The following is a 12,073-nucleotide window of genomic DNA, read 5'->3' as shown; positions in this document are numbered from 1 at the left end:
GGCACTGATGGCTCAGTGTCTGGGCTCCAAGATTCTAACCCATGGCCAATAGGTTCATCCATTTCCAATCCAGCACCAAGTGGGGTTCTTATACTCAGAAGTTTGGAAATCACAAGATCTGGTTAGGGGATAGGGTGGAGTACGACATTAGGGTAACCACTATAGTTTATTTAACGGTTAACTTGGACCTATATAGAACTAAATATGATGATGTGTAACGCAGATTGATCTTTGTTTAACTACTAATCCCTCCTTACTAGGGATTGGAAAAATCTTCTGGCCAGGGGTGGCTAGAGGCAAAGTCTCAATCCTGGTCCTGGTCTTCGACATCCTCTCCTTGGGTTCCACACTGGTCTTCACCTGAACGTCGTTTTCTGCTGGTAGTAATGTCTCTAGCAGTATGCTGGCTGCAGGGCTCCTCAGATCCCTCTGCATTACCTCAGGCCACTTCCAAGGGCTTTCTGCCTTCCCTGCTGCTGCTGCTGCTGCCACCGCCGCCGCCAACACCACCACCACCACCACCACCACCACCACTGCTGCTGCCGCTGCTGCTCCACTCATAGCACCCAGTTCTCCCTGTCCCCTTGCCCTTGCACAGCCATGCACTGCTCTGCACTGCTGAGCGGGAGAGCCATCTCTCAGCCTCCTCAGGATGTCCACAGCCAATCCTTTCCCCATTGCACTTGGCCCGGCACCTCCTCCTGCCAGGTCCACTGGCCCCTGCTGCTCTGACTGCTGGATGAGCTCACCTGCACTCCTCTCCTGCTTCCTGTTTCCCCTCCTCTCACAACCGTGATCTTTCAGTTTTACTGGCCTCTGAAGGCAGGTCCTAGGCATCCTGGCCTCTGCCCTAGCCGCTATGGGGCTGTGGCTCTGGGGACAAGGATGGCCCAGGGCCATCTGGCCCCTGTATGGACTGGTTGACCACTCTGGTTCCAGGCTCTCCTGCCCAGTCTAGACTCCTAGCTGGATGCCATATGGCAGTAGAACCAGGGATATGTATGGAGTCCATACTAACAGGGCTCCCCTGGGCCTCCCTGCCCTCAGCCCTCTCTCTCTCCAGGGCTGGGGAACAAACACCCTCATCCTGCTTTCAGGATTGCAGGGGCCATGAGTGACTTACTTTCAGACAGGACCTTGTTCTTAGAACATTTTCCTCCGTGCCTCTTTCCCACCCCAGCTGGTTAGATTGACAGTCTGATTCAACACACTCGTACTGAGCACCAATATGCCAGGCTATGTGCCCAGAGCCAAAAGTGCTAAAGAGTGAAAGCTGGTGAGGATGAAATTCCTTCCTGCATGTGCCTCAGAAAATATCCAAAGGAGGGAAAGCAACCTGTGCCTTTTCTTGTTTTAATCTGCTCAACATCTACTCCAGCTGAAGCCATTTCTCCCATGGGTGGCCCCATGGATTACCACCTAGCACTGGTGCTCAGCTCCCTTCAGACATGTCTAATGCTTTGTTCTATCTTAATTTATTTCAGACAGTTGAGGCTAAATTGAAGTACCAATACTAAATAAGAAGGTGTGGTGGTCCAACTTCAAATCTAGAGGATCCTGGCAGTAATACTAAGCCAGAAAAAAAAATAAACCAGTAACCTGGCTGCTTTTACATTAGCAAGGGATTGTATTCCTATACTGGCAGTCCTGGTAACCTTAAGAAACTCTATCAGTATCTACTGCCATAGACAAAGAAAACAGACTTGAAGCGATTGTGATCAACCAACATTTTCCAGCTGGTAGAAAGTGAGGTTTGAACTGTGTTGGGTTTTGCTTTAAACTTTATGATCAGTCCCAACCTTTTGTGTCATCATAGGCAAGGTAACTCTGGGCACCCTCTAGGTCTCCTACCTTGTGCATAACAGTACAGTTTAAACCTGGATTTTTTTTTCTTTTAACATGTGGGAAAGTCTATAGGGTAATGAAACCTGAAAAAAATTCTATAAAACTCACTTTCATGGAAATAAAACTATAACTTAAGGAGTAAATCTATATCATCAGTAAGGCAGAAACCATAGAATAATAAGTGTATTATATAATGGGAACTTAATATAACGGTTTTTAACTTAAACTGCATTCTTATTTACCAATCAGAAGTATTACAAAGTTACTGCTACCTACTGGGCATACCCATGCTCGGGAGGATAAGGCAGGAGGATCATAAATCCAAGGCCAGCCTACACCGTATATCCAGACTCTACATTAAATATGGTTAATAGCAGATTATTTGTAGCTTTGCCTTTGCCCAAAGGGAGAAAAGTTGTCATCCAGAGATAAATCTCAAACTTAGTAGGAATCTTGAACTTGAAAAAGAAAAATAGTCAGGGGCTTGGGACCTAGCTCAGTGGTAGGGGTGCTGCTTAGCATTGCGGGAGGATGTTAGATTCCCTCTGCAGTACAAAACACAAACTAGAACCAGAGGCTGTTCTGCTCTCATTAGCATGGTGGAGTTACTGTGCTCTTCCCGAAGCTCCGAGTCTGTGTACAGGAGCAGCTAGGCTGCTTTCCTGTATATTCTGTAGCTTTGCAATCTACTTTAGTCTACTTTCAATCTACTTTAGACCTGTACCTTACTTAGGTCCTTGGTTCAAATCAGTTCTTTTCCCTTGGCAATAATAATATGAGATTAATTCTTGCCCATAGGTAAAGGAAATACAAAATGAATTTTATCTCCATAAATTACCTCTTTCATAAATGAATACTTTTTAAGTCTAGTATGAATCTAGTAATTATTTGAATCCAGTATGTTTCCCATAATTTTTCTATAGGATTTTCTTTCTCTGACTCCCTCCCTCCTCTACCCTCAACTCCCCACCTCTTTCCCTTCCTCCCTCTGTCCCTCTACTTCCTCCTCTTTTTCCTCCCTCCTTCCCTTTCTTCCTCTTCTCACTTAAAGATTTACCTGTCACTATTAACAATTTGTATGTCACCTTAAATCCAAGGTGTAGAGTTCGTCTTTAACTCTGTTGTTAACCACCTGAGGGAGGGGGCATCCTGTGAGCAGTTCCATTTCCTATCCCTCAAGTGACTGAATCTCAGCTAAGCAGACCCTGGACCTAACCTGGCTCCCGCTTGGAAACCATAGATCGAGCAGGATATGTTGACAGGGATTGTCAGAAACAAAAGAGGACATGTGTAGTGATGCTGAAACTGAGGCCTGACTAGACAAGAAAATCACAATTGGGATTTGAGGCACATTGGAATTTTGGAAAATGTAATAATATAGGATAGAAATAGAAAGGAACGTGAAAAAGATAGGGGAACAAATATGTTAACCATAGGAACTACTGCTGTACTTATTGTGAGGAGCATTAAATTTGGTCCTAAACTTTGTGTCGTGGGGGAGGGGACCAAAAACCTCTGGCAGTGTGATGAACATGGCCTTCCTTGAGGACTGCAGAGTTGAGTTGCGTGGTCCTCCTTGTCTGCTGTAGACTCAGGACAGCACACAGTGCATGTGTGGCTAACCCACTGCGAGCTAAACTGCTGCTTTCGAAGGGATTGGTTTCTTTAGACAGTAGCACGATGGCAGGCTAGAAATTGAAAACACCCACAGGATTGGGTGGGTAGCATGGTGGATGACTAAAAAGAAATCCATCTCCCACCTGGCTGTCATTGTCATTGTCCTCTAAGGTCCATTCAGTACTGCTGTAGGCCCTTCCAGCAGGCACTCAGAGGTAGGTTGGGGAGAAAAGCAAGTAGGATGTTTCCACATCTTAGATGAGAGAGAGACAGACAGAGACAGAGACACAGAGAGACAGGGACAGGGACAGAGGGAGAGGGAGAGAGACTCAGGTCAGTGGAAATGATGAGAAAGCCTTACACCCTACTTGGAATATACCTTCTTTGCTGCCAGAGCATAGGAAGGAAAGAACAAAGACCCAAGGTAATAGTGACAAAGTGGACCTTTCTAAGTGAGGGCCATGTTAGGCTTACCTGAATCATGTGCTTAGTCATAACAGACTAACAAAGAAATGGGCAGCTAGCTAGCTCCATCAGAAATGAACATGGCGGCCTTGGAAACCATTCTTGGAGGGGGACTCTCAGCCTGAGGCTTGACCAATAAATAGCTTTAGGCAGATGAGACAGTGAGCTGGGTTCCGTCACCTACCCAGGCAGTATGTGACCAAACTCTAAAACAAGAATCCTAGTAGAGGCAGGACTTAGACTCAAAATCGAGAACCTTTCATATCAGATTGGATATTAGAACTCTGTGTGCTCAGAGTTGCCGAGAGAGCAACAGCTCCCTGGTTAGACCTGCTGCAAAGGCCAGGATAAATGTTGTACTTGTTACATTTACTGCTTTTACATTTTTACTGAACCATAAAGGCAGTTTATAGTGTACCATATTGAGTGTAAGAGAAACGACTGAGCAAGACACAGCCTTTGCCCTCAGACCACCCCCAGAGACTCTTTCCAGTGTGACTGATGGTTACTTTAGGAGCACACAGAAGGGAACGTTCCAGAGAAACTACCAGGTGTCCTATCATCAGCACAAGAGGATCAGGTGCCCAAGATCCAACTCAGTCAATAGAGTGCATGCCTAGCATGCTTGAAACCCCAGATTCAGCCCCCAGCAATGCATAACACTGGACATATCGTAATCCCAGCCCACAGCAGATGGAGGAGGGACGATTGGAAGTACGAGGTCTTCTCTATCTGAGATCATGTTCAAAACAGAACTTTTCAGAAACTGGGTTCTAATGTATTATTCAGCCAAACAGAAAGGACAGTGGGAAAGAAGGGGGAGCAGGAAGTGTAGGTAGCGGAAGCACCAAGCAGAAAGGCCAAGAAAGAGAAAAGCCAGAAAGAGCTGGACCTTTTCTAGAACTGAAGGTTGTTCAGTAAGGCCAGTCTACCCTGAAATGGAGCAGAGCTAGGCAGGAGTTAAACATGGGACCCAGCCAAGGAATATGTGTTTTCCCTGCAATGTAGAAGTGGGCCGTTGAAGGGCCATGCAGAAAGATCAGCTAGCCGTGGGTTGGAATATGGATTTAAAAACCCCTAAAACTAGAGGCAAGGAATCAGTCTAAAGGTTATTACTAGAAACCAGGCTAAGGTTGGAGCACAAGAAACGGGAAGGAAAACAAAAGCAAAGACCGTTTACAATGCAAAATATATAGGTAACAAAATAGACGTGTTTGGGTCTTGTTTAAAGAGCAGCAAGCAGTAGCTCCAGGCCAATACAGAAGGGTTGTCCGTTTGAAACCAGCCTGTAAATACTTGTTTCTGGGGAAAGAAAACTAAAATTAAACAGAGAGCAGCAAGCTGTTTACTCCTGATGCCTATGAATCACGCACATGTCAGTCATGTGTGGATTATGTACCTGGATGTGGTCAGCTTTGTCCTGGAATAGATATTTATAACCTCTGAGGATCTCATGGCTTCCCGGGGAGGAACAGAAACAGGGAGCCTTCCCAGGGCCGGTTCCTATGCCACCTCATCACAGCCCAGGCACACATCTAAGCAAATTAATGGCTTACGCAGATTTGCCACCTTTTGGAAAGGTACTAGAAGGAACCTCAGAGGGCCTTCCACTTGAATGCCATGTCCTCACATGGGTCAAGACATTGATCCCAACCACAGTGTGGTTGACTGCAAGACTTCATGATTGCAGCCCTGAACAAGGGTCTGTTCCTTTCTTCCTTGAGTTCTGGGGCTTTCATCAGAAGGCCTGTGTAAATGTGACTACAGCCCGCACAGTGACAGTGGCCAGGATTTGCTTTCTTTGGTTAGCAACTGGCAGTTGGATATGTGACAAACTGGGTTCCTGATCAGTGCGAAGCCAGCCTGAAGATCCAAGTCCCCAGAATGCATTTCCCATCAACTACAATTCAGGTTTTATCAAATCACCAGGTTTAAATGAACACAAATGCACATATAAGCTGTAAGATTCATAACAAACAGGTCCAATTTGTCAGCTCTTATTTTCCAAGCTGTTGTCCGCCCTTTAGGAGGAAAGCAATACACAACGTATCAAGTTGGTACTTTTAATTTTATCTTGCCAAAAACTGAAGCCAAGGCTTTGACGTTTTCAGTTGGGTCACATTTATAGTCCCTGCATGTTTTCTAGGTTATTTCCTCTTCTAAGTGTCTTCCTTTTCTGCACAGGCATTGAAGGTCCTGAACTGCAGAGTTCGCTCCTTTTGTTGTCTTCATTGCGGCGCCAACTATCACCCCAGGTTTAAATGAGGTAAGAGTGAATTTGCCCATCTCCGGATAAGCACACTCTGGCTAAGGAGTGTAGATGTCTTGCACTGAAGACACCTGGGCAAAGCTCTGCTTTGTCCTTTTGCTGGACACTCTGATTCCCAGAGTACAAGGACCTCATTTAGTATTGGGAATTAGACACATAGGCAGGGTGATTCTTCTGAGATCAGAACAGCAGACAAATTCCAGCCCTATCCCTAGTAGAGCAGGTCTGCTCCAGGAGATGAGATGTGGACTAGACCAGTCAGTGTGGACAGCCTGTAGCCCACTCAATATGTGTACTTGGGAATTTCAAGGGGAAAGCCCTCAGTTGCTTAAGGACTGAGGTGTTCCATGCAGACTCTTCATTCCATGGCACTACTCTTCTGCCTTCCTGACAGGACTTTGTTAAGACAGTGGCAGCTCCTGGAGCCAAGAGGGGCTATAAAGAATCTATGGCCTTGATGGGACTGCCCAGGTTCCCTATCTTGTGAAGACGTCTGGAGACTACCAAACCTAGAAATGAGCTGGCCTGGGCAGGAACCTCACTTCTCATTTGCCTAGTATGTACACGGCCCTAGGTTCTATCCCCAGCACCACAAAAGGAATAAAATCCTGGGTGCTTTTAAGCCAACTCAAGTCAGCACTTGCCAGAACTGGCTCCAGGTCTTGCCAAGCCCGACAGAGGGTTATTGCCTGGGAAGGTAAGGGTAGCAGCATATGCTGGCAGTGTGATCGCATCTACTTCCTGTGGTCCTGCGCTAGGAAGACACTTCTGTATAAACTTATCCTGAAGAGCATGAGTTTGCAGATTCTAGAAACCAGCAGACTCTCAACTGTGTCCAGCAGTTGACCCATCCGTATGCTACATTCAGAGTGTGGCTTGGAAGTTATGCGTGCCTTTCATATTTAGGTAGACCTTTATTGCTCATATTTTCAATATTTGGGGTTTTTGTCATTTCTTTGGCAAGAGACATATTCCTTTGTAAAATTCTATTTTCCCATGTGTTTTTGGAACTCCTCATTATAGTTAACGTTTTGCCATGGTTACTATGTATTTTTTTCTTGAATTATCATCTTTGCTTTGTTTTTGTTTTTGTTTTGCCTGTTGTCCTGCCCTTTTACTAATTTTCCATAGCTGCCAAAATGGTGCAGAAAATTGCCTGTAAGTACCAGCTAGGAGGTGATGAAATACGGCCTGTGTCTTTTAATGTAGAACGTAGACATTTGGTTCCCATAAATCCTTGCTTCTGCTGTAGAATAAAGGCATTTTGTTTTCACTGAGCTAAGCCTGTTCACAGGGGAGGGACAAGCTGCTGCAAAAGAAGCTGACAGAGCCTCACCTTAGAGGATGCAGACACAAGGCAGCTTTGTTCTTCTGCAAAGAGAACTCTGTCTAGCCATAAATTTTCTTGAATGTTTGCATCAGCCCAGCCTTCTGAACAAACCAGAACCTGCTAGCAGCGTCCCAGGCCCAGGACCGCATAGCACAGAGAACCCCCCTGGCACAGAGACTGACTTCTTAGAACTGTGCCAACAGGGACTGGGGGGAAGCACTCCTGGCTCTGTTGAACACGTTTGCTGAAAGGGGGTTTTGTTTCTTGTGAAACTGAGCCACAGTGAAAATATTATGCTTTTTCAGGTACAAGCATAATGTGTGTATTTAGCCATAAAAGGTGACTAGTGACTGAGGTCTTACAACCATTTGGGATAGTTAACACTGATATTCAAAGCGTGCTGTGTCCTGCTTTGAAATTCCTGTAGAGGGTGGCTAAACCAGTAGACTTTGATTGGTCAGAGTGCCCAGATAAGGAACACTGAGTTCCTGGCTGCCCTTGTGTCTGTCCCTGCACAGGGCTGAAAGTCTGCTCATACCCTTGCCAAAGAGCTGTGCCCTCAGAGAGCAGGAAGAGGGGTCCTTAGCCAGGGCTGGGCACCTAGAACTCCTTGGTCCCTGAGGGTATCACAGGTTTGGCATCCTCCAGAGATCAGACTTTGTTACCCTGAGCCCCATTTCCCAATCACCCAGTCTCTTGACAATAGATTTATACGTCTAAAAATTCTAAAAGAACCAGTATCAGTGAAGCAAACACTTGTTCTTGCAATAGCATTTATTGAGCATATACTGTGTGTGCGCCACTCTGCTTAGCCCTAGGGCACAGCAATAGCAGAACATACAAGTTTTTATGCCCTGGTTGAGGAGAGGGGCAGTAAGCTAATAAACATAAAGGTATAGATGTGGCCATATATGAATATGGACTAAGGCTAGCCTAAGCTACACAAAGACTCTGTCCCTGTCTCTTCCCAAGGGCAGGGAATTTGTGTGTGTGTGTGTGTGTGTGTGTGTGTGTGTGTGTGTGTGTGTGTGTGTGTGTCTTTTAGGACTCCAATAGTTTATAACTACCTAGTGTTTGGGAAGTAGATCAAGAAACTTATTGTTTGTTTCACTCAAAAATTCAAATTTGAATTTGGCCTTTGTGAAATCCAGCATAAGAAATTTAACCTGTCAAAACAGAAACAGACCTTCTTTCTGGTAACTCTTTAGGACAGTAAAAAAGTATTCAAGGTGGGTGTGACAGCACATACATATCTAACACTTGGGAAGCTAAAACAGGAGGATCCCAAATTCTAGGCTAGCCTGCTACATAGTGAGACTCTAGCTCAAAAAGAAAAGCAGTGTTCATGGGACAAGCTTGAGACTCCAGGTTCCCTCCTGGTGTTGATTCAGCCTGGGGACAGTTTTGATAGTCTGCGCCAGCTGAGTACAGGGGTTTTGTCCTGCAGCAAGCCTATTTTAGAGTTCAAGGCTTTGGGATGGTTTTCTTAAGAGACATGAGTACATGCACAAAGCCTGATATTTTTCTGGCCATTTCCAGTACAGACCAGCTTGAGGGCATTCCTCAGCTGCCAGTTACTATGTATGATATGTGGGAAATGGCCTTATTCCACCATTATTTATAGCATCCTAAAAGCTTTGCCTCTGAAATGGACTGCTGTCAAATGAGGGCTCTTATATGCCACTGCATTCCTGGAACACACTAAACCTTTTAACTAGATGGAGGGAAATACAACTTAATTTATTATCCAACAACGAGGCTTATTAGCACAAACACACGAAACTCAAATGAGCTTTAAGGTCCAAGGGAAAGAGACTAAGAGTTCAACTCAACCACACTAGCACTCCCACCAAAAAGGAGGTAGTTCTGGTTCTCCTTGGCTCAGTGGAAGGATAAAAGAACTGTAGCCACTAGAAATCCAAGCCTTGTGCGGTCTCCCGGAGTGGGCTTTGGGAATAGACCCAGGTAAGCTTGGGTGGAGGCTCTGTGTTTGCTGCAGTGTTGGTTTTGTCTACTTTTCACAGAGACCCCTGTTGCATGTCAACCAGTCACAGTTACCGGTAGGAGTTCTGTGACCCTGCCATCACAGGACAGGGATCGCCATCTCTGTCACACAGCCATCTTGGCCTTGTATCCCTTGTTTAGTTTTGACCTGTTCGAACACTGAGATGGATTGTGGAAAGAGAAAGACACTGACTGACTTCCACCTTGCATTTGCTTTTCCCTTCTCCCATCCCTCCCCCTCTCCCATGCCACCCTATACAGGATGAATCTCTTCAGCGCCTGCAGAAGGAGTCCGATGTCTTGCAGAGAACATATGCACACTACTTCGATCTCACAATTATCAACAATGAAATTGATGAGACAATCAGACATCTGGAGGAAGCCGTCGAGCTTGTGTGCACAGCCCCACAGTGGGTCCCGGTCTCCTGGGTCTATTAGGCTTCTCTGTGGCTATCTGAGTATAAAACCGGGAGCCACTTCCTATGTGGAAAAGCCTCTTTGTTATCGGCCTTGTGTCAGCAGGTCGTGGTCCCTAGAGACTACCTAGTTGTAGTGTGACCTACATTTATAATTATTGTCATGTCCGAATAGATAGGAGGAGAAAATCAATTACACACTAATTTAAAGAGACAGTATCTTTTTTAATCAGTTCTCCTAAACTTTAATAAAATGTATCTTTAAATGTATGTATTATTCAATCCTTTGGAATGTTATATTTTTGGAAATCATAGCTTTTTATTTCCAAGGCCCCTAAAAACTGCACAAAATAGATGCTGCTTTCTATAATCTATTTTAATAATAATAAACATGATTCTGTTACCTTGACTGGGGGTGGAACACTACATTCTTTTTAGAGTCTGATTTTATGGATTGGAATACCTTTCTTTCCTTTATTTATTTGAAATGATTAGTCTAGTGATTACAAAACAGTCATAAATTTTTAAAGGCCTTTTTTCTCTCTCTTTTTTTTAAGTCCTTTATGTAACATCCAGATACTGTGATACTGTCTCTTTGAAGCACCCTGTAAACCTTTTAGAGATTTGAAGTTGGGTCTTGACTCTTAATGCATGTGGACAGTCGCGAGCGTTTATGCTGTCGGTGTGTCTGTGTTGGACAAAACAATCTGTAATTACAGCGAAGTACATTCCGTTCACGGGGCATACCCAGGGGAGTAAGAATAAATTGCTATTATGACTAAGTTGTAAACCTATGCACATCCCTTGCATTTCGGGCAACTTTATAAAACAGAAAAAAAAGATTTTTATTAATAATAATCATGTAGTGAAATGTGTTTGTAATTTTGTCTCAATTTAATTTGTTGTAAGGTGGGAGGGGGTATTGCTGGTTTCGCCATTTCAGATCTGTGTTGTCTAAGAGTATTAACGTTTTAATTAAGCAAAGAAATGCGGATTTTTAATCTGTATGTAATTGTTTTAAGCACCCATTTAAAGAGAATATACTGTGCAATGAAGAAACCAGTTTAGGCATTTGCTACAAACTGAATTATTCCAAAAGAATAATCTATAACCGCCCTGTAAATTCCTTTAAAATGATAACTAACAGGACAGTCTGACCATTTTTTAAAATATACTTCATTGTATGTGTTCAATAATTAAATGCCTTTGGGTCCTTCATTTCATTATAGATTTGTTCAGGTCTCCAAGCTGGCAATCTTCTCAGTTTTAAGGTTTGTTAGATGCTCACTGACCCATCAAAGGCCCAGAATGAGTATCAGTTGGCAGGGCAACTAAGCAGCCTGCCAGGGCACAGCTTGGACCACATCTGACTCGCAAGGCCACCTATGGTCTCTCCTTCCTCTTGCTCTATCCCTTGGCACAGGGGAGTCACCCGTCCTTGTTGCTTTAGAAACATTTCACCCTCTCATCCCCCGCCATGCTGTCAGAATCACTAGAGGTTCAGGCTGGGGTTCTCAGACTCTTTGCCAGAGGTCACTAGAGTGTTTCCCCTTCAAGTGTGCAAGGACAAGGCACTGACATGACTCCGGTCCTTGGAAACACACCATCGCTTTCATTTCTTGCAGGTTAGCTGGCCCCCATCACTTTGTGCCTTGGCAGAATGAGTTCTGGGCTGAACAGCTCCTCTTTGGCACTGAAGAGAGAAGGCAGTTTTTGCATTCATACTCCTCTCCTGTTTTCAGCATCCCACCCATCCCAACTATTATTACACGATACCATTTGGTTTCCATTTGTAGACCATTTTTTGTCAATGCCCAGAAGGGTCACAACTAACCAACAAGATACTATGAGAAGAACTTGCATTCGGTCCCACAAGTGAGGGTGACCTAACAGCACCCCAGAGACAGGCTCAACAGTGGGCTCTTGCTAGTTGGAGGGAGAAAACTTAAGGAGTTGCTTAGGGCTGTGTAGTGCTGACCTCAATCCTAATCAATGCCCAGGCCAGACACCATTACTGCAGTAGTACTGACCATGAGCCACCCTTCTCAATGGCTCAGTGCCTGCTCTACCTTCCAGTAAAGCACAAAGAAGACTAAGGTGTGGGAAAAAGAACCATTCTTCCCTCTG

General features: G+C 44.7%; 1 protein-coding gene across 1 annotated transcript in view; it reads left to right on the top strand.

Annotated features, from left to right (window-relative positions):
- Cask (calcium/calmodulin dependent serine protein kinase) overlaps positions 1-11,147 on the top strand; it is a 390,111-nt gene extending 378,964 nt beyond the window's left edge. Inside the window, 3 exon segments of the mRNA XM_032890511.1 lie at positions 6,112-6,125; positions 6,127-6,193; positions 9,792-11,147. Of these exon segments, the coding sequence (XP_032746402.1) occupies positions 6,112-6,125; positions 6,127-6,193; positions 9,792-9,968 (258 nt within the window). The 3' untranslated portion in view covers positions 9,969-11,147.
- Positions 11,148-12,073: the final 926 nt, after the last annotated feature.

This window comes from Rattus rattus, chromosome X, assembly GCF_011064425.1.
Source record: "Rattus rattus isolate New Zealand chromosome X, Rrattus_CSIRO_v1, whole genome shotgun sequence".
NCBI classification, from domain to species: domain Eukaryota; kingdom Metazoa; phylum Chordata; class Mammalia; order Rodentia; family Muridae; genus Rattus; species Rattus rattus.
This window is presented reverse-complemented; position numbering and strand designations above follow the sequence as displayed.